Source organism: Diceros bicornis, chromosome 5 (assembly GCF_020826845.1).
Source record: "Diceros bicornis minor isolate mBicDic1 chromosome 5, mDicBic1.mat.cur, whole genome shotgun sequence".
Lineage (NCBI taxonomy): Eukaryota > Metazoa > Chordata > Mammalia > Perissodactyla > Rhinocerotidae > Diceros > Diceros bicornis.
Genome location: NC_080744.1, coordinates 62,044,407 through 62,068,405, shown reverse-complemented (window position 1 = coordinate 62,068,405; position 23,999 = coordinate 62,044,407). Strand labels below are relative to the sequence as shown.

At 36.8% G+C, this 23,999-nt stretch overlaps 1 protein-coding gene across 2 annotated transcripts in view; it reads right to left on the bottom strand.

The window, feature by feature from the left end:
* The window catches only part of PIAS1 (protein inhibitor of activated STAT 1), a 125,510-nt gene that overhangs the window by 12,614 nt on the left and 88,897 nt on the right, over window positions 1-23,999 (bottom strand). For both annotated transcript variants that reach the window (XM_058541933.1, XM_058541931.1), the window contains exon 8: window positions 15,919-15,992. In XM_058541933.1, coding sequence (XP_058397916.1) covers window positions 15,919-15,992 — 74 coding nt within the window. The remainder of the gene's footprint in view (window positions 1-15,918; window positions 15,993-23,999) is intronic.

The window sequence follows — 23,999 nt, the reverse complement described above, 5'->3', positions numbered from 1 at the left end:
TTTTTTTTCTATCTCTAAAGTAACACTGTTTCCTTCTTACTTCAACAGGATGTAGTGATGAAGAATAAAAAAGGACCCAGAACGTGCTACAAACTCATGACAAGGGAGTAATGCAAGTTTACAGTATCAGAAGTACGGACAGCGGGGACACAGAGAAAACTGATAGCTCCCTTCTCTGCTCCCAACTTGACCCTGCATATGATTATACTATTTATTTATGTGTGTGTCTCCTCCTACTAGAAATACACCGGACTCATCTCCTTATCCTCAGCACTTGGATATGTACCTGCTATACAGCAGGAAGATGGCCCTGTGTACTGATAAGGCTCTGGTGTGCACACTGAGCAGCTCTGGCAGGCACCATCCAGGAAGGGTGTGTAGGATGTATGCAGCCCTTTACGAGGCAGCTCTGAGAATGAGTTCTGGAGTTAGACTACCTAGGTTTGAATCCTGACCCCATTACTTACCGTGTAAATCTTGAATATTAGTCTGTCTCTCTGAGCCTGACACATAGTAAGTGCTCAATATATGTACCTACTATTAATAAAAGTACAGAAACATATTTGCTTCAAATCACTTTGTAAGCTAATAAGAGACCCACCCAAACCCCAGCTCAGTTATTCTCTTCTATGCTCACACTATTAAATAACTTCATTACCCACTTTTTACACTTCTATTCAATTTTTATGATTTGATTTACTTAAGCACCTGATGAAAAGGCAAAAAAGAACAAACTAGCTCTTGTAACAGGAAAATCATCTATTTACCATGAGCCAAGACATGCTGCATTAGTCCAGAAACATTTTCCAAATAACAATCTATTTGGAGGTGCTAAATTACATTTTTATATCTTAAGTCAGACCTTAACTTACTTGTGAAGTGCAAATTCTTACTGAGCAGGTATTTTTGCTACTGCCTTAACACTAAGTAGAGAAATCATAGACTAAAAATCCTAGACAAATACAGTAATAGCAGACAAGGTTCATGTACTACAGAACTAGAAAGCTACTTCTGATAGTTTATGAAGATAGTGGATAAGAAGGCAAAAAATAAAAGATTGTTTCAGAATCCAAGCCATAGGCCATAAAACTTATACTCTGAAAAGCAGTTATTCTCTAAAGGCCTTCATCTCACATATCCTCATCCCTATAATCCCCAGCTGTTAGTTCATCTTTACGAGAGAGCAACTCTTAAGTCCTTATGATCAGCCACCCTGACAAGTTTACCAACAGAGTTTTTAAGGAACACTGCTACATGAATGGCACAGGAAGGACATTTATAAATGGGAATAGGAAAGGAAAAGCTCACTTTCAAATGCACTGTTTATTAGCTGTCACACAAATGCCTTGCTTCAAAGATTCACAAAGTAACTATTATATGATAATCCTCCTCATATTCCTGATTTTTAAAAACAATCAATAAATTCTAAATACTTATCTACAAACAGACACTGATTTCTCTAACTTGGCATCAGGAGAGATGCTGAGTTTTGAACATCTTCATCTTGTAATTACAAATTTTCCTTTTCCTTTTATAGGACGCAGTGGATATCTGCATCATTTGCAGATAAACACTGAAAACAACTCCAAAACAAGTTTTCTCATGCCACTCACCTTACTATAACATAACAGTGCTAGATTAGCAACTGATGATGCTGCAAGAGAAGAGAGAACGCCCTCCCTAGACATAAGTTTAAACCAGCTTGTATCAAAAGGATCCTAAACAAGTCAAAAAAATATGTATTTTTTTCCTTGTACAAAGAAAAGTGTGACATTAAGAATAATTTCTTTTCTTTCCTTTTTTTTTTTTTTGTGAGGAAGATCAGCCCTGAGCTAACATCTGTGCTAATCCTCCTCTTTTTGCTGAGGAAGACCGGCTCTGAGCTAACATCTATTGCCAATTTTCCTCCTTTTTTCCCCCTAAAGCCCCAGTAGATAGCTGTATGTCATAATTGCACATCCTTCTAGCTGCTGTACGTGGGACACGTCCTCAGCATGGCCGGACAAGCGGTGCGTTGGTGCGCACCCGGAATCCGAACCTGGGCCGCCAGTAGCGGAGCACGCGAACTTAACCGCTAAGCCACGGGGCCGGCCCAGTATAATTTCTTTTCTTCATCTTTTTCTTCATCATCATCATCATAAATAAATTTCCAAGAAGTTTATTTTATTTTTTTTCTTCTATCAACTCCAAGTCACTTGTATTTGAGTTTATAGGTCTGGGAAGTATCTCACAAAGCAGGTTTTCAAACATTCTTCTAGCTCTATTTTTAATAAATCAGAAGTAAAAAATTCCCAAAGAGTAAAAACATTTTTAATTATTTTCATTGCCTTTAGCTGAATGGCACACAAACAAGAGAAACTCATTTATTTTGAGCTGTGTATATCACAACAAGGGCAATTCAAATGCACAGTCAGACACCATATTTACATATTTCAAAGGGAACAAATCTCTTTTATTATTCTATAAATTTGATATATAGATGAGTTGTCATTACTAAGTTTTACTTTTTAGAGTAAAAACATACCTAAAATATATTGCTTTATTGTTCCAGAATAATTGTAAAGGGATTGCCCCTTTAGCCAAATAGAAATCCACAAAAGTATTACAATTATGGATTATATCTATAGTTGTTTTTTCTATAATCTGAATTTTGAAAGCAGATCTCAACTTAAAATAAACTGCTAAAACTGTTGAAACTAAAAAGGGAGGAGTAGGGGGATATGGAAAGAGAAATTAAAAACTGGCCCACTAAATTAAGAGGTGCAAGGAGCAAAATGTGATTAACATTTTCTAATACAGAGAAGATCACCTGTACTATAAAATTCAAAACTAGTCCTATAAATAAAAAGTCAAGATTCATATTGTAGTGCTTATTTATATGAATGCTTCGTTTAAATGTTAAATGATATAAACATCATATATATCAGCACAACTATAAATACTTGTAAAATGGGATTGCAGAAAAACAAGACTTCTTCCAGTGATTTAAGTGGAAAATGAGGCTTATGCACTTTTCTAAATTACTCATATTCTCTGAACTGGTGTTTTATAATGGAATGGAGTGACAAGGAATCATGTGGAGGGGGAAGGTGGATAAACTCGGATTTTGGGGAAAGAGGGTAGGATAAGTGTGTATCTTTTTTTTTTTATCTTTGCCTTCTTTGCACTCTCCACTTACCTGGTATGGGAAACCATTTTTCTAAATGTTTACCAGTTTCCTTTACACCACAATCTGTTATAACATTTATCTGGTTACTTAAGAATCCACCTTCCCCCTATCCCGGCCAATATTTTTTATTGTGGTAAAAAACATGTAACGTTAAATTTACCACCTTAACCATTTTTAAGTGTGCAACTGAGCAGTAAGTATATTCACACTGTTGTGCAACAGATCTCTAGAACTTTTTCATCTTGCAACACTGAAACACTATACTCACTAAATGCTAATTCCCCCTCCCCCCAGCCCTTGGTAATCATCTTTCTACTTTCTGTTTCTATGATACTGACTAGTTTAGATAATTCGTATGTGTAGAATCATACAGCATTTATGCTTTTGTGACTGGTTTATTTTGCTTATCATAATGTTCTCGAAGTTTATCCATGTTGTAGTATATGACAGGATTTCCTTTTTTAATTCCACATAATATTTCACTGTATGTATATACCACATTTTCTTTATCCATTCATCTCTTGATTGACATTTGGGTTGCTTCCACCTCTTGGCTATTGTGAATAACGTTGTGCTGAACATGGGTGTGCAAATTATCTCTCTGAGATCCTGCTTTGAATTCTTCTGACTATACATCCAGAAGAGGAATTGCTGGATCATATAGTACTTCTAGTTTTAATTTTTTGAGGGACCTCCATACTGTTTTCCATAACAACTGCAGCATTTTACCTTCCCATCAATAGTACTCAAGGGTTCCAGTGCCTCTGCATCCTCACCAACGCTGCATATTTTATGTTGTTTTTTTTTTTTAAAATATGTTCTATGGCTAACTTTTTTTTTTTTTGAGGAAGATTGGCCCTGAGGTAACATCTGTTGCCAATCTGCCTCCTTTTTTTCCTTTTTTCTCCCCAAAGCCCCAGGAGATAGTAGTATGTCATAGTTGTACATAGTTGCTCTATGTGGGATACCACCTCAGCAAAGCTTGATGAGTGGTGAGTAGGTTTGCACCCAGGATCCAAACCAGTGAACCCCCGGCTGCCAAAACAGAGCACGAGAATTTAACCGGTACACCATCAGGCCGGCCCCACCTTCTGATCTTTTGATAGTGGCCATCCCGATGGGTGTGAAGTGATATCTCCTCTGGTTTTGATTTGCATTTCCTTAATGATCAGTGAAGTTGAACATCATTTTGTGTGTTTGTTGGCCATTTGTATCTCTTCCTTGGAGAAATGTCTGTTCAAGTCCTTTGCCCATTTTTTAATCAGGTTGTTGGTTTTTTTGTTGTTGAGTTGTAGACGTTCCTTATATATTCTGCGTTTTAACCCCTTATCAGATATATGATTTGTAGTTATTTTCTCCCATTCCATAGGTTCTCTTTTCACTCTGCTGAGTGTTTCCTTTGACACGTAGAAGTTTCTACGTTTGGTGTAGTCCCATTTGTCTATTTTTGCCTGCACTTTTGGTGTCATATCCAAGAAATCACTGCCAAATTCAATTAAGGCTTTTTCCCTATGTTTTCTTCTAGGAGTTTAATAGTTTTAAGGTCTTACATTTTAGGTCTCTAATCCATTTTGAGTTAATTTTCGCCTATGGTGTAAAGGGTCCAGCTTCATTATTCTGCTTGTGAACATGCAGTTTTCCCAATGCCATTTGTTGAAGAGACTGTCTTTTCCCCATTGTATGTTCTTGGCACCCTTGTTGAAAGTCATTTGGCCATATATGTAAGAGTTTGTTTCTGGGTTCTCTATTCTGTTCCATCGGTCTATAATATCTATCTTTACATCAGTCCCACACCATCTTATTTACTGTTACTTTGTAGTATGTTTTCAAATCAGGGTGTGTGAGGCCGCAAACTTTGTTCTCATTAAAAGCTTGTTTTGGCTATTCGAGGTCCTTTGAGATTCCATAGGAATTTTAGGATGTTTTTTTCCTATTTCTGCAAAAAAATGCCATTGGGATTTTGATAGTGATTGCACCGAACCTGTAGGTCATTTTGGTAGTAGGGACATTTTAATAACATTAAGTCTTCCAATCCATGGGTACGGGATGTCTTTCCATTTATTTCTATCCTCTTTGAATTCTCTTAGTTATGTTTTGCAGTTTTTTAATGTACAAGTCTTTCATCTCCTTGTTTAAGTTTATTCCTAAATATTTTATCCTTTTTGATGGGATTGTTTTCTTAATTTCCTTTTCAGATTGGTCATTGTTAGCATATGGAAATGTAACAAATTTTTGACCATTGATTTTGTCCTGCAACTTTACTGAATTGGTTTATTACTTCTTACCGTTTTTGTGGAATCTTTAGGGTTTTCTACATAAAAGATCATGTCATCTGCAAACAGAGATCATTTTACTTCTTCCTTTCCAATTCGTATGCCTTATTCATTTTTCTTGTCTAATTGCTCTGGCTAGAACTTCCAGTACTATGTTGAATAGTCATGGTGACAGTGGGCATCCTTGTCTTGTTCCTGATCTGAGAGGAAGAGCTTGCAGTCTTTCCACATTAAATAAGATGCTTGCCGCTGTCTTTTATTTTTTTAATTGACGTTTTAATAGTTTATAACATTGTGAAATTTTGGGTTGTACATTTTTGTTTGTCCATCACCATATATATGACTCCCTTCACCCCTTGTGCCCACCTCCCACCCCCATTGCTCCTGGTAAGCACAATACAGTTTTCTCTGTCCATGTGTTGGTTTATATTCCACATATGATTGAGATCATACAGTGTTTGTCTTTCTCCTTCTGGCTTATTTCACTTAACATAATCCAGGTCCATCCATGTTGTTGCAAATGGGAAGATTTTGTCTTTTTTTATGGCTGAGTAGTATTCCATTGTATATACATACACCACATTTTCTTAATCCAATCGTCAGTCGCGGGACACTTGCGTTGCTTCCACGTCTTGGCTATGGTGAATAATGCTGCAATGAACGTAGGGGTGCATAAGCCTCTTTGGATTGTTGATTTCAGGTTCGTTGGATAGATTCCCAGTAGTGGGATGGCTGGGTCATAGGGCATCTCTATTTTTAATTCTTTGAGGAATCTCCATACTGTTTTCCATAGAGGCTGCACCAGTTTGCATTCCCACCAGCTGTGTATGAGGGTTCCTGTTTCTCCACATCCTCTCCAACATTTGTTGTTTTTTGTTTTGGTGATTATAGCCATTCTAACAGGTGTGAGATGATATCTTAGTGTGGTTTTGATTTGCATTTCCCTGATGATTAGTGATGTTGAGCATCTTTTCATGTGCCTATTGGCCATCTGTATGTCTTCTTTGGAGAAGTGTCTGTTCATTTCCTCTGCCCATTTTTTGATAGGGTTGTTTGTTTTTTTGTTGTTCAGTTGTGTGAGTTCTTTATATATTATGGAGATCAACCCCTTGTCAGATGCACGTTTTGCAAGTATTCTCTCCCAGCTGGTGGGTTGTCTGTTCATCTTGATTCTGGTTTCATTCGTCTTATAGAAGCTCTTAACCTGATAAAGTCCCACTTGTCTTTTTTTTTTTTTTTTTGATGTTTTAATAGTTTATAACATTGTGAAATTTTTGGTTGTACATTTTTGTTTGTCCATCACCATATATATGTCTCTCTTCACCCCTTGTGCCCACCCCCTAACCCCATTGCTCCTGGTAACCACAATACAGTTTTCTCTGTCCATGTGTTGGTTTATCTTCCACATATGAGTGAGATCATACAGTGTTTGTCTTTCTCTTTCTGGCTTATTTCACTTAACATAATCCAGGTCCATCCACGTTGTTGCAAATGGGAAGATTTTGTCTTTTTTATGGCCGAGTAGTATTCCATTGTGTGTTTGTGTGTGTGTGTGTGTGTATATATATATATACACACACCATGCCATCTTCTTCTTCTTCTTTTTATTTTTGTGAGGAAGATCAGCCCTGAGCTAACATCTGCCAATCCTCCTCTTTTTGCTGAGGAAGACTGAGCCTGGGCTAACATCCATGCCCATCTTCCTCCACTTTATATGGGACACCGCCACAGCATGGCTTGACAAGCGGTGCATCAGTGCACGCCCGGGATCTGAACCAACAAACCCCAGGCCGCCACAGCAGAGCGTGTGCACTTAACCACTTGCGCCACGCCACCAGGCCAGCCCTGCCAGGTCTTCTTGATCCAATCATCAGTCGAGGGACACTTGCGTTGCTTCCACTTCTTGGCTATAGTGAATAATGCTGCAATGAACATAGGGGTGCATAAGCATCTTTGGATTGTTGATTTCAGGTTCGTTGGATAGATTCCCAGTAGTGGGATAGCTGGATCATAGGGTATTTCTATTTTTAATTTTTTGAGAACTCTCCATAGCGTTTTCCATAGAGGCTGCACCAGTTTGCATTCCCACCAGCTGTGTATGAGGGTTCCTGTTTCTCCACATCCTCTCCAACATTTGTTGTTTTTTGTCTTGGTGATTATAGCCATTCTAACATGCATGAGGTGATATCTTAGGGTGGTTTTGATTTGCATTTCCCTGATGATTAGTGATGTTGAACATCTTTTCATGTGCCTACTGGCCATCTGTATATCTTCTTTGGAGAAGTGTCTGTTCATTTCCTCTGTCCATTTTTTGATCGGGTTGTTTGTTTTTTTGTTGTTCAGTTGTGTGAGTTCTTTATACATTACAGAGATTCACCCCTTGTCAGATATATGTTTCACAAATATTCTCTCCCAGCTGGTGGGTTGTCTGTTCATCTTAATTCTGGTTTCATTTGTCTTGTAGAAGCTCTTTAATCTGATAAAGACCCACTTGCTTATTTTTTCTTTAGTTTCCCTAGTCTGGGTAGGCATATCATCCAAAAAGATTCCTTTATAACCAATGTCAAATAGTGTGTTGCCTATATTTTCTTCTATGAGTTTTATAGTTTCAGGTCTCACCTTCAGGTCTTTGATCCATTTTGAGTTAATTTTTGTGAATGGCAATAGCAGATGGTCCACTTTCATTCTTTTGCATGTGGCTGTCCAGTTTTCCCAACACCATTTATTGAAGCGACTTTCCTTTCTCCATTGTATGTTCTTAGCTCCTTTGTGGAAAATTAGCTGTCCGTATATGTGTAGTTTTATTTCTGGGCTTTCAATTCTGTTTCATTGATCCGTGTGTCTGTTTTTGTACCAGTACCATGCTGTTTTGATTACTGTTGCTTTGTAGCATGTTTTGTAGTCAGGGATTGTGATGTCTCCAGCTTTGTTCTTTTTTCTTAGGATTGCTTTAGCTATTTGGGGTCTTCTGTTGCCCCCTATGAATTTTAGCATTCGTTTTTCTATTTCTGTGAAGAATGTCATTGGGATTCTGATTGGGATTGCACTGAATCCATAGATTGCTTTAGGTAATATAGACATTTTAACTATGTTTATTCTTCCAATCCATGTGCATGGGATGTCTTTCCATTTCTTTACGTCATCATCGATTTCTTTCAATAATGTCTTGTAGTTTTCATTGTATAGGTCTTTCACCTCCTTGGTAAGATTTACTCCCAGATATTTTATTCTTTTTGATGCAATTGTAAATGATATTATCTTTTTGAGCTCTCTTTCTGTTAGTTCGTTATTAGCATACAGAAATGCAACTGATTTTTGTAGATTGACTTTGTACCCTACGACTTTGCTGTAGTTGTTGATTATTTCTAATAGTTTTCCAATGGATTCTTTAGGGTTTTCTATATATAAAGTCATGTCGTCTGCAAATAGTGAGAGTTTCACTTCTTCATTGCCTATTTGGATTCCTTTTATTCCTTTTTCTTGCCTAATTGCTCTGGCCAAAACCTCCAGTACTACGTTGAATAAGAGTGGTCAGAGTGGGCAGCCTTGTCTTGTTCCTGTTCTCAGAGGAATGGCTTTCAGCCTTTCCCTGTTGAGTGTGATGTTGGCTGTGGGTCTGTCATAAATAGCCTTTATTATGTTGAGGTACTTTCTTTCTATACCCATTTTGTTGAGAGTTTTGATCATAAGTGGATGTTGTATCTTGTCAAATGCCTTTTCTGCATCTATTGAGATGACCATGCGGTTTTTATTCTTTGTTTTGTTGATGCAGTGTATCATGCTGATCGATTTGAGGATGTTGAACCATCCCTGCGTCCCTAGTATAAATCCCACTTGATCATGGTGTATGATCTTTTTAATGTATTGCTGTATTCGGTTTGCCAATATTTTGTTGAAGATTTTTGCACCTATGTTCATCAGCGATATTGGCAAGTAATTTTCCTTCTCTGTATTGTCTTTGTCTGGCTTTGGTATTAGGGTGATGTTGGCCTCGTAGAGTGAGTTAGGAATAGTTTGAGAAGGATGGGTATTAAATCTTCTTTGAATGTTTGGTAAATTCACCAGAGAAGCCATCTGGTCCTGGACTTTTATTTTTTGGGAGGTTTTGGATTACTACTTCAATCTCTTTACTTGTGATTGGTCTATTCAGATTCTTCATTTCTTCTTGGTTCAGTTTTGGGAGGTTGTATGAGTCTAAGAAATTTATCCATTTCTTCTAGATTGTCCAATTTGTTGGCATGTAATTTCTCATAGTATTCTCTTATAATCCTTTGTATTTCTGTGGTAACCGTTGTAATTTCTCCTCTTTCATTTCTAATTTATTTGAGCCTTTTCTCTTTTTTTCTTAGTAAGTCTGGCTAAGGGTTTGTCAATTTTGTTTATCTTCTCAAAGAACCAACTCTTTGTTTCATTAATCCTTTCCACTGTTTTTTTTTTTTGGTCTCAAGTTCATTTATTTCTGCTCTGATTTTTATTATTTCTCTCCTTCTGCTGACTTTGGGCTTTGTTTGTTCTTCTTTTTTTAGTTCTGTTAGGTGTAACTTAAGGTTGCTTATTTGGGCTTTTTCTTGTTTGTTAAGGTGGGCTTGTATCGCTATGAGTTTCCCTCTCAGGACTGCTATTGCTGCATCCCATATGATTTGGTATGGCATATTTTCATTTTCGTTTGTTTCCAGATATTTTTTGATTTCTCCTTTAATTTAATCAATGATCCATGCTCAGTAGCATGTTGTTTAATCTCCACATTTTTGTCACTTTCCCAGTTTTTTTCTCGTGGTTGATTTCCAGTTTCATAGCATTATGGTCTGAAAAAATGCTTGTTATGATTTCAATCTTCTTAAATTTATTGAGGTTTGCTTTGTTTCCCAACATATGGTCTATCCTTGAGAATGTTCCATGCGTGCCTGAGAAAAATGTGTAGTCAGCTGTTTTTGGATGGCATGCTCTGTATATGTCTACTAGGTCCATCTTGTCCAGTTTTTCATTTAAGTCCAGACTTTTTGTCTGGATGATCTATCCATGGGTGTAAGTGAGGTATTAAGATCCCCTACTATTATCGTGTTGTTGTTAACATCTCTTTTAGGTTTGTTAATAGTTGCTTATGTACTTTGGTGGTTGTATGTTGGGTGCATATATATTTATAATTGATATGTCTTCTTGGTGTAGTGTCCCTTTTATCACGATATATGGCCCTTCTCTGTCTCTCTTAACCTGTTTTATCTTTGTCTGATATGAGTATGGCAACACCTGCTTTCTTTTGTTTGCCATAAGCTTGGAGTATTGTCTTCCATCCTTTCACTTGGAGCCTGTGCTTGTCTTTAGAGCTGAGATGTGTTTCCTGGAGGCAGCATATTGTTGGGTCTTGCTTTTTAATCCATCCTGCCACTCTGTATCTTTGGTTGGAGAGTTAAATCCATTTACATTTAGGGTAATTATTGATATATGAGGGCTTAATATTGCTGTTTTGTCACTTATTTTCTGGTTCTTTTGCATTTCCTTTGTTTCTTGTCCCATTTGTTTCGGACTGCCAATTCAGCTTGGTTGTTCTGTCTTATGACTCTTCTAGTTTTCTCTTTGTTTATCATATGTGATTTTGTTTTGATTATTTGTTTAGTGGTTAACTTGAGATTTGTATAAAAAATCTTGTGTATGAGATAGTCCATTAACTGATGGCCTCTTATTTCCTTATACTAAGTCAATTCAATCTCTTTCCTCTTTCCCTTCTAAGTCGTTCTTGTTATACCTTATGCTATCTTGTGTTGTGGGTGTGTGTTCACAGTGATGATTTTTGGTGATTTCCTTCCTTTGATCTTTGATTTTGGTATTTAAGTGGTTGCTAACCTATTCCGGTAAAGAGCTACTCTTTTTCTGATTTTGTCTACCTATTTTTCTCCTTGCTCCAAGCTTTGTATTCCCTTTCTCTTCTTTTTTTCAGGCCTGAGGGCCTTCTTGAGTATTTCTTGTAGGGGGGGGTCTCGTGGCCATGAACTCCCTTAGCTTTTGTTTATCTGGGAAAGTTACTATTTCTCCATCATATTTGAAGGATATTTTTGCTGGATAGAGTATTCTTGGCTGAAAGTTTTTGTCTTTCAGTATTTTGAATATATCATTCCAGTCTCTCCTAGCCTGTAAAGTTTCTGTTGAGAAATCTGCTGAGAGCCTGATGGGAGTTCTTTTGTACATTATTTTTTGTTTTTGTCAAGTTGCCCTTAATATTGTTTGTCATTGACTTTAGCCAGCCTTACCACTGTATGTCGTGGAGTGGGCCTTTGCCTGTTGATGTATTTAGGCGACCTATTGGCTTCACTTACTGGTATTTCCTGCTCCTTCCCCAGATTTGGGAAGTTCTCAGCTATTATTTCCTTGAATAGGCTCTCTGTTCCTCTTTCCCTTTCTTCTCCCTCAGGAATACCTATAATTCTTATGTTACATTTCCTAATAGAGTCAGATATTTCTCGGAGACTTCCTTCATTTCTTTTTAGTCTTAGTTCTCTCTCGTCTTCCGTCTGGAGCATATCTGTATTCCTATCCTCTATAATGCTAATTCTTTCCTCCATATTGTCAGCTCTGTTCTTTAAAGATTCCAGATTCTCCTTTATCTCCTCCATTGTGTTCTTCACCTCCATCAGTACTGATTGGTTTTTCTTTATCATTTCAATCTCTTTTGTGAAGAAACTCCTTATCTCGTTGAATTGTCTGTCTGTGTTATCCTGTATTTCGTTGAGTGTTTTTATGATAGCTATTTTGAAATCTCTGTCATTTAAGTTATGGATTTCTGTGCCTTCAGGGTTGGTTTCTGGGTGCTTGTCATTTTCCTTCTGGTCTGGTGATTTCACGTACCTTTGCACTGTGGTTCCTATATTGGCTTTGTTTTTCCCCATCCTGGAAATATCTGGTTGCAATTTCCACCCGCCGCCACCGTGTGGGGGTTAAGGGCTGTGTAATCTGACCCCCTGTGCTCTGCCCCGGCTGCTAGCTGCGATCAGCCAGCCACTCGGTCTGGTCTGGTCGGCTAAGCTTCAGTGTCAGGCATGTGGAGGGGGGTGCTCTCTCTCTTGCCTGCTGGGTCCCTGGCGTGGGGGGCTTCTCGCTCACCCCTCATTATCCGCTCTCCTGGGGTGCTCAGATGTGGATGGCACCCCTGTAGCAGTTCTGAGTCCTCTGTGTGGGAGTTTCCCATTGGCTGAGAGAGCCCGAAGAGCTACAGTTTCCCTGCAGAGGGCCGCCCCTCCCCCCTCTCTGGGAGCCACACGGACCTGGATCGCTGATCTGATGGGGAGGGACAGGATTTCTCCTTACCTCTCCCTAATTCGCTCCAGCATGTCCTCTCAGCTGTGTGGCAGTGTGGATCTTTCCGATCTTCCTTTTTGCTGTCTAGGAGTCCGTTGTTGGTCTGTGACTGTTCTTTTGTTCTATCTCATCAGGGGAAGAGTTTACAGGAAAGCTTACTCTGCCATGATGCTGACGACCGAAAGCTTGCTGCTGTCTTTTCATATATAGTTTTTATTATGATGAGGAAGCTTCCTTCTAATCCTAGTTTGATGAGTGTTTTAGTCATAAAAGGGTGTTGAATTTTGTCAAATGCTTTTTCTGCATTGAGACAATCATGTGGCTTTCGTTCTTCCTTTTGTTAATGTGGTATATTACACATGATTATCACATGTTGAACCATCCTTACATTCCAGCTATAAATCCCACTTGGTCACGGTATATGATCCTTTTAATGTGCTCCTGAATTCAGTTTGCTAGTATTTTGTGTAGGGTTTTGGCATTAATATTCATCAGAGACACTGGTATGAATTTCGTTTTTTTGTTGTTGTTGTTGTGTCTTTGGCTGTTTTTGGTATCAGGGTAATGCTGGCCTCATAGAATGAGTTTGGGAGTATTCCTTCTTCAATTCACTGGAAGAGTCTGAAAAGGACTGGTGTTAATTCTTCTTTAAATATTTGATAGGATTCTCCAATGAAGTTATGGGGCCCTGGGCTTTTCTTTGTTGGGAGGTTTCTGATTGCTGCTTCAATCTCCTCACTAGTTATAGGTTTGCTCAGATTTCTTATTTCCTCGTGATTGAGTCTTGGTAGGTTGTTTGTTTCTAGAAATTTATCCATTGCTTCTAGGTTATCCACTTTGTTGGCATATAATTGTTTATAGTAGTCTCTTATAATCCTTTTTATTTCTGTGACATCAGTTGTAATGTCTCCTCTTTCATTTCTAATTTCAGCTATTTGAGTCTTCCCTCTTTTTTTCTTAGTCTAGCTAAGAATTTGTCAATTTTGTTGATCTTTTCAAAAAACTAACTCTTGGTCTCATGGATTTTTTTTTTCTATTCTCTCTCTTTGATTTATTTATCTCTCCTCTGATCTTTAATTATTTCCTTCCTTCTGCTGACTTTGGATTTTGTTTGTTTTTCTTTTTCCAGTTTCTTAAGGTGTAAGATTAAGTTGTTGATTTGAGATCCTTCTTTTTTATTTATTTATTTATTTATTTTATTTATTTATTTTCCCCCCAAAGCCCCAGCAGATAGCTGCATGTCGCAGCTGCACATCCCTCCAGCCGCTGCACGTGGGACGCGGCCCCAGCATGGCCGGACAAGCGGTGCGTCGGCGCACGCCCGGGACCCGAACCCGGGCCGCCAGCAGCAGAGCGCAAGCACTCAACTGCCAAGCCACAGGGCTGGCCCGAGATCCTTCTTTTTTAATGTAAGCATTTACTGCTTAAACTTCCCTCTTCCTACTGCTTTTGCTACATCCCATAAGTTTTGGTATATTGTGTTTATTTTCATTTGCCTCTTGATATTTTCTAAATTTCCTTGTAATTTCTTCTTTGACCCACTGGTTGCTTAAGAGTGTGCTGTTTAATTTCCACATATTTGTGGATTTTCCTGTTTTGCTTCTGCTATTGATTTCTAGCTTCATCCCACTGTGGTCAGAGGAGAAGATACTTTATATGATTTTCATCTTAAATTTGCTAAGACTTGTTTTGTGGCCTAACGTGGTCTATCTTGGAGAATGTTCTGTGTGTACTTGAGAGGAATGTGTATCTGCTGCTGTTTGGTATTCTGTATATGTCTGTTAGACCCAGTTGGTCTATAGTGTTGTTTAAGTCCTCTGCTTCCTTATTGACCTTCTATCTGGTTGTTCTAACTATCCTAACTGAAAGTGAGGTATCTAAGTCTCCTGCTATTATTGTGTTGCTGTTTCTTTCTCCCTTCAGTTCCGTAAATGATTACATCACATATGTGGGAAAGAATTTTTAGTAATAATATAAAAAGCCTAAAGTCAAAATACTTTCCATAAGAAAAAGATTGGCTATAGTAAGGAATAAAAAGATAGAAAGATATATATAAAATGATAGAATTTGGTGCTTATTAACTTCATTGTATTTTTTCAGTAATTTACAAAAGTTTAATAAAGAACAGGAGGTCCCTTAGCAATTATAAAACAAAAGTTTTTGTTGAAAAGAGCTACATAAAGTACAGTATTATAAACTAATTCATGAGCTAATAACTTTTTCATATTGTATTTGAGGTTTTATAAATTACAAAATACTAAGATGTAGGACAAATAACATCTCATTTCTGTTTAAATTCTTTGTTTCTTTAAGGATACGACTTCATCTTCATCTTAGATTCATAGGATATCAATATTAAAAGCTTTCAATATCAGGCCTGCCCGAACAATCCAGGCAAACTAGGAAACAGTTGTGTCCTCTTATTCTTCATAGTTTCTCCCCAATTTAGATATGATTAACTTGATTAATTATAGGAAAAAAGGTAATCAAAATGTCAAAGTAATTTACTCTTAGTTTTTCACATATTTTTGTATGAAAGCCACACTCAATTACTATTCCTACTATTGGAGGACCTAACATCAAATTAGTTAAGAAATAAGCCTTAACAACACATTTTTTGGAAACTTTTTCACTACACGTTTAATCATTTGGGATGTCTTGGGCCTTATATTTATTTTGTACAAAAGATTGATTTTGACCTCAATTTCTGGTTTAAAAATATTTCTAGGTTATTTTCATATGCATAACCAATTCAATTATTCAGGTTAAATAGAATAATTTTTAATTGGTGGATTCTCATAATGTAGTCATTGTTGGCAAAATCATTCAATTGAATGTGTGGGTAATCATGGCCAGATTTTTATCTACAAAGATGCTATAAAAATGAAATTTTTATAAATAAACCGAGATAACCAACATTTCTTATTTGGAGATTTCACACTTGAATCTGAGAGAGAGTCATTAATCACAAGCAATACTTAAATATATCTAAGAATAGAAAATTTTTATAGACTTATAAATTCGTTTCGATTACAAATCCTATGACTAAATAATGTTTTCCTAACTTTTCGTAAAGGTAGGCATATTTCAAAAGTAAAGAGAATTTCTCAAATACTGGAAATACTTAATAAAAACAGAAAATGTATGTTAAATCTTCTGGAAAGCAAGTTATTAGTTAACACTTACTGGGCATAGTAGAGAAACCCTTAGGCTGGTTGTAGCTATTTCACTGTCTGGATCCGCAGTCAATTTCTCTTTAACTGACATTCATTGAAGAGAAAACAAACAAACAGAACAAGTTTATTAAAGATACATTGTTGATGCAACAAAAGAAAAAGAATGAGGAACTTAAAATGAGAAACCTTAAAAAAAAAGGAAGTAAAAAATAATCTGCTCCATTATTTTCCAATCAATTGAAAGATAAAAACAATTATATGGTTTATAATTTCTACAATAAGCAAAGGAAGGAAAACAACTGTATATTATAGACTGACTACATTTCCTGTAAGTTTCCTATTTCTCACCCACAGAACTAAAACTACACTGCAGTAACAAATGAAATTTCTATAGCAAGTTGACATATTCAACTGATGGCAGACATTATTTTAAAAGAAATTCATAAATAGCGACAATAAAACTAACATTTAAAATTTTTGCCAAAGCTTGGGTAATAAACAAAATATTTATTGTAAAACACATTAATTCTAATTTCAAATTATGAAAAGAAGAAAGTTCAATTGCTTTTGTACCATATAATTATTTGAGTTTTACATTTATTTATACTAATAAATAAATTATACTACCATAAACTAATTATACTACCTTTGGCAAGTCAATCCTCTCTGAGCTTAATTTTACTTCCAGCAAAATAGGAACCCACAGTAGATAATCTCTAAGTCTTTTTTTTTTTTTTTGAGAAAGATTGGGCCTAAGCTAATATCTGTTGCCAATCTTCCTCTTTTTCTTTTTTCTCCCCAAAGCCCCAGTACATAGTTGTATATCATAGCTGTAGAGCTGTAGCTCTTCTATACAGGACGCTGACTCAGCATGGCTTGATGAGCGGTGAGTAGGTTCACACCCAGGATCGGAACCAGCGAACCCCAGGCCGCCAAAGCAGAACACACAAACTTAACCGCTATGCCACCGTGCTGGCCCCTCTAAGTCTTTTTGGTTCACACTTTCTACGGTTCTTAAGAGAGGAGGCACTAAGAGTTTTACTTTTAATGACTATTCTGTTATTCTCCATCAACCTAATGTAACAAGGACCTTTATACTTATCTGGAATCCTGAGTATCTGTTACTTCTGAAAACCTCAATTTAGAATTTCAATTAAACTTCAACACAGAAGTGAGACTGGAAATGCCTAAATGTAATATTCCAATAATTTTGGAAATTGTTCCACAATAACTTTAAAATCTATATGTATAAGGCGGGCCAAGTGGAGTGGTTGTGTACATATAGTCAATCACTGAATTTCAGAGCTGTGGCACAACTAAGTGTGACCAGATAGTTAACATATAGTAAAGAAAACGGGGTGGGGAAAACTACTCAGATAAGGAAGAATGATTTCACAGTAGACATCTGTTGTGCTAACAACCATTTATAAGAAGTAAGAATCCTACCTTTATTAAACATGGTGATCATACAGTCTGGATTTTTTGAGATGGTCCAAATCTTAGATATTCTATCCAACTGTCTCCATAAATTAGTGGATCTCATCTAAGACGCATATCAGAACTACCTATAGAGCTTTTAACTTATAACTACCCACTGAAATCAGAATGGGGAAAAGGGACACCAACGGGTAGTTTTTAAGCTCCAGATGTGATTCTAATGCCAGACTAAAAAGTCATTTCATGGCCTGGAAATTCCAAAATTTTAAAATCTATATAACTCATAGGCTGCCTCTCACACCTGAAAAGGCATAAAATTCCTAAGTTTTAGTTTGGAAAATATAGTCATCACATCACTTATGCCACTTAATATCATATGTAAATCATGAAAAGCATGCCTTTGCCGTTATACACCCAATCTTAGTCAATCCTTTCTTATAAAGAAACATTTAACGAACAGTATCTTTTTAAAGATAACAAATAATTGCCATACAAAATAAATATGTAAATAGAATTCTAATATGATTATTAACCATTCTAAATGCCTTCACTAACCACCCCTCCAGCACTCACCATACACACAACAATGGGAACAGTAACTGACTTTGGGTTTTGTCTAAACTTCCACTTAAATGAAGCAACACCATAGATCATAATATCAGCCTTAGGCAAAATAAAGTTCAGTATTTAGTACTTTGAAAAGAAATCAAAACAGGAGAGGCAACCTGAGGTAGCTGTTAACAATACAGGATCTACAGCCAGACTAGGTTAGAATTCAGCCTTAGTCAAGTCATTTAACCTCTCTTTGCCTCAGTTTCATCATCTTGTAAATGGGAATAATAGTACTTCATAGCACTATTCTAAGGATTAAATTAGTTAATACACATAAAACGCTTTAAAATAATCTAACATTATACTCAATAAATATTAGCTATTGCTACTTAAAATAAAATGTGATTTGTACATTCATTTTCAGAGGTGGGAGAATTTTCTGAAATTATTTTAGAATCAGCTGGTCAATTTCTATTAAAAAAAAAAAAAGCTTTGCCTTTCACCTTTGCCATTACAGACTCAATCTTAGTTAATCCTTTCATGTAAAGATACTGTTTTTTTTTTTTTTAATTAGAGGCAGTTATTTATTCTAATTAAAGGTACTTCACAGGATTCTTCATGTGAAGATACTTTTAAAGAACCTACCAAGATCTCGGTTGGATTAAGTTTAATCTACAGATCCATGTAGAGAGAAGTAAGGAACTGACATCTCCCCAATAACAATACTGAGTGTTCTGATCCATTAACATGGTACATCTCTCCATTATTCAAGTCTTATTTTAACTTCTCTCAGCAATGTTTTGTAGTTTTCAGCATACAAATCTTGCACATATTTGATATGTGCACCTATCCCTAAGTATTTCATATTTTTGGATGTTATACCAAAAATTCTTGTTTTTTGAATTTCAATTTCCAGTTGTTCACTGCTAATAGAAGTACAATTGATTTTTATAAACTGACAGTGTATTCCACAGCTTTCCTAAATTCACATATTAGCTCTAGTAGCATTTTTCTAGATTCTTTGGGATTTTTTCTACATAGACAATGAGGTCATCTCATAGAAACAAGAATTAAGACAAAAATTATTTATTCATTTCTAATCTGTATGCTTCTTTTTTCTTGCCTTATTGTGCTGGCTAGGATCTCAAGGGCAATGCCGAATAGACATATTAAGAGCAGATATTCTTGCCTTGTTCCCAAACTTAAGGGTGAAGCATTCAATTTTTCACCATTAACTATGATATTAGCTAACAGCTTTCTGTAAATACACTTCATTTCACCAAGGCAGTTACCTTCTCTTTCTATTTTGCTGAGAGTTTTATCATGAATGAATGCATACTGAATTTAACCAAATGCTTTTTCTGCATCTATGGAGATGATGATTTTTTTCTTTTTTAGTTTGTTGAGAAGGTGAATTATACTGATTGATTTCAAAAGTTGTATCAACCTCATATTCCTGGAATAAACTCTATTTGGTCACCATGTATTTTTTATATATATATTGGACTTAGAATTGTTTGACTTAGTCAAAACAATTCTGGAAAAAAAGGGAAAAACAACACAGTTGGAGGACTCTACCTGATTTCAAGACTTACTATCAAGCTACAATAATCAAGACTGTAGTACTGGCATAAAGATAGACATATATGTCAATGGAAAATAACAGAAATAGATTCATACATCTGTTGTCAACTGGTTTTTGCAAAGGTGCCAAGGTAATTAAATGGAGGAAAAGACAGTCTTTTTTTTTTTTTTTCCCCCCACTAAGGAAGATTCACGCTGAGCTAACATCTGTTACCAATTCTTCCTCTTCTGGGTTGAGGAAGATTCGCCCTGAGCTAAGATCGGTGCCAATATTCCTCTATTTTGTATGTAGGTCGCCACCACAGCACAGCCACCAACAAGTGGTATAGGTCTGCATCCGGGAACTGAACCCGGGCCACCAAAGCAGAGCGTGCTGAACTTAACCACTAGGCCATGGGGCAGGCTCCAAGACAGTCTTTTTAAAAACTGTTGTTGGACCAACTGGGTATCTATATGGGAGAAAATAAACCTCTAACCTTACCTTGCATCGTATACAAAAATTAGCTTAAAGTGAATTACAGACCTAAAACTAAGAGCTAAAACAATAAAACTTCTAGAAAAAAAGTATTTGTAATCTTGGGTTAGGTAAAGATTTCATAGTATACAAAATACACAAACTATAAAGAGAAACAGAGGAAAGATTTGAACAGCCATTTCATCAAAGAAGCTATAAGGATGGCAAATAAGCACATGAAAAGATGCTAAACAGCATTAGTCATTAGGAATGCAAATTAAAACCACAATGAGATACTACTACATATTGACCAAAACAGCTAAAATCAAAGCAGCTTGACAATACCAAGTGCTAGTAAGGATGGGGAACAACTCAAAATCACATACATTGTTGGTGAGAATGTAAAAATGGTATATGCACTTTACAAGAAATTGCCAATCTGTTTCCATATGCTTATCACGTGACCCAGTAATCCTAGTCCTAAGTATTTATCTAAGAGAAATGAAAACATGTCCACAAAGCTGGTATATCCATAGGCAAAATGTAAATATCTTAGCAGCTTTATTCATGATAGCACAAAACTAAACAATCTACATGTCCATCAATTGAGAAATGGATAAACAACTTATAGTACAGATAAATGGAAAACTACTCAATAATAAAGAGGAACAAATTATACAGATGAACCTCAAAAGCATAATATGAAGTGAAAGAAACTAGACACAAAAGGCGACATGCTATAGGATTTCAAATATTTGACATCCTGGAAAAGACAAAACTACAGAGACAGAAATCAAATCAGTGGTAATAGGAATTGGCGGTAAAGGGATGAGATGGACTACAAAGGGCCACAGGCGAACTTTCTAGGGTGAAGGATTGTTCTATACTTTGATTGTGGAAGTGGTTCATGATTGCATACACCTATCAAACTCATCAAACTGTACACTTGAAAAGGTGAATTTTCACTACTTATAAAACTATACTTCAATAAACATAACTGAAAGAAAGAAAAAAGGCATGGGCAGAATCACTATGTTAAATTTAATCACAAGAAAGTACAGAGGAAAAATAAAGTAAGTAAAGTATTTATCCTTTGTGGGTAAGGGAGTAAAAAATGACAATAAGAGGTAATATTCATCCTGCTGCATCAACCAATACATGGGAAGTCTTCTGGGAGTTCAAGTTTTCTTGTGTCATTGTGAGTTGCAGTGGTAACGGTATTTTATTATATAACCTATAATAAAGCTACAGCTAGCCACATTTAAAATTAACATGTTTTCAATCCCTGTTGTCACAAGCTATGAGAGTTAGCCACTAGTCACATGTGGCTACATTTAAATTTAAATTAAATGAAATTTAAAATTCAGTTCCTCAGTTGCACTAGCCACATTCCAAGTGTTCAATAACCACCTGTTGCCGGTGGCGACCACATGGGACAGAGCAGATGTAGAACATCCCCATGAACACAGATTGTCCTATTAGACAGTGCTGTTCCAGGGTTTTGTTTTGTTTTTATGTACAGTCATGTGCTGCATAAGGGCCATTTCAGTCAACCACAAACTGCATATATGATGGTGGTCCCGTAAGATTAGTACATATAGCCTAGGGGTGTAGTGGGCTACACCATCTAGGTTTGTGTAAGTATACTCTATGATGTTCACACAACGACGAAATTGCCTAACAATGCATTTCTCCCTTTCTAGAAAAAAAATATTTGTAATCTTGGGTTAGGCAAAGATTTCATAGTATACACAAAGCACAGACTATAAAGAGAAATGGGGAAAAGATTTGAACAGTATTCCCGTTGTTAAGTGACGCATGACTGTAATTTCTATCCTTCCATAATAGCAGATTATTTTATATTCAACCTTTCTGAATTTTAAGGCTGGAAACAACTGAACATATTAAGTCCAATACTTAATTTTATAGGCAAGGAAACAGAAGCACGGAGACCTGATTTTTACCCTAGCTCTCTTTTCATCAGTTTACTTCACTAAAAATCTGAGGATCTGTACCAGGCACTGTGCTAAGCACTAGGAATTCAAAGGAAAATAAGATTAAACTCCAGCCCAAAGGAATTCATAGTCTAGTAGACAGTACAGATGCTCAGTGAGATCATCTCTAATGGAAGTGTGTTCAGGAAGCTAGCTAAAAGTCAACTCATCTACTCTGGGGGTTCTGAGATGCCTCCTAGAAAAAGTGAAACATGAAGAATAACTGGAGTTAGGCAAAGAAGGCAACGGAGAAGTTCTGAGGCATAGAGAACAATACTGGCAAAGCACTGAGGAAAAGAAAAGAATTCAGTATTTTTGGAATACAAAGTATGAGAAGAAGAGTGGATACAGATGACACTGGAAAATAATAAAAGCGTGGGGCTGGCCCGGTGGCACAGCGGTTAAGTTCACGTGCTCTGCTTCAGTGGCCCAGGGTTCACGGGCTTGGATCTCAGGCGTGGACCTCTGCACTGCTTATCAAGCCGTGCTGTGGCAGGCATCCCACATACAAAGTAGAGGAAGATGGGCATGGATGTTAGCCCAGGGCCAATCTTCCTCAGCAAAAAGAGGATGATTGGCAACAGATGTTAGCTCAGCATTAACGTTCCTCACAAAAATAAACTAAAATAAAATAAAAGCAGGTGTCACACCATGGAAAGCTGTATATGTCATGCTAATGAAGTCGAAGTTTTTATTCCATTGGTGTTAAGAAGCCATGGATTGCAAAAGAATGGTAAGATTAGATCTGCATTAATCACTTAGGTTGCTCCCATAAGAGAGAATATGAAAAGAATCCAAGAAAGGAGAGGGATATATTATTTAAGAATAGGTTTTTAAAATAAAGGCAGGGGGCCGGCCTGGTGGCGCAAGCAGTTAAGTGCGTGTGCTCCGCTGTGGTGGCCTGGGGTCCGCCAGTTCGGATCCTGGGCGAGCACCAATGTACCGCTTGTCAAGCCATACTGTGGCAGCGTCCCATATAAAGTGGAGGAAGATGGGCATGGATGTTAGCCCAGGGCCAGTCTTCCTCAGCAAAAAAAAAAAAGAAAAAGAAAAAGAATAAAGAAAAAAAAGGAGGAGGATTGGCAGATGTTAGCTCGAGGCCGATCCTCCTCACAAAAAATTAATTAATTAATTAATTAAAGGCAGGATAAGAGAGTTTAAATGAGGGCAGTGATGATAGGAAGAGAGAGAAGACAGATTTGAGAAATATTTAGGGTATAAATTTGATAGGACTTGATGAGTTCAGTTTTAAATACTTAAATCTGAGGAACCAGTAAGGCAGTTAGCTATACATACCTATATTTGAAATTCAGGGGAAGGTCTGGGATGAAGATATGTATTTGGGAGTTGATGCTAGTTTAAATCACAAGAGTAGATGTGATTACCTCTAGGAAAAGTATATAGAAAAGTGGACCAAGGATGAAACCTTAGGGAAAACAAACATTTAGGATGCTTCCCTTAAGAGAATCCACTGAAGGCAAGTAATTGAGACCAAATAGTCAGAGAAGAGAATTTCAAAGAGAAAGTAGTTGGTATGAAATGCAGCAAAAATATCTAAGATGAAAACTGAAAAGATAAACTTGAAATTTGGCAATCAGGTTGTCACTTGTGACACCTGCAAGAGCAGTTTCAGTGGAGTGATGGGAGTTAAAAAATCACAATGGGTTGCAGCGAGGAGGTAGAAAGAGCAAGTGCAGAATACTCTTTGAAGAAACTAGGATGAGAACAGGAGGAACACAGAGCTCTATGCAGAATACTCTTTGAAGAAACTAGGATGAGAACAGGAGGAACACAGAGCTCTATCTAGAGAGGAGCTTGTTTTTGTATTTTTTAAAGCATGAAAGAGACTTGACAGGGAAGGTTGACAGGAAGAGCCTCTAGAGAAGGAGGAACTGAAAATATAGGACAGAGAGCAGATACATGAAGGAGCCAGATCTATAATACCAATTCTGAGCATCTTCACCTAGATATCTCAACAGACATCTCCAACACCAAAAGTCTAAGAGTGCACTCTGATCTTTCCCCTGCAACCTGATCTTTTCAACACTGTTCTCCATTTCAGTAAATGGC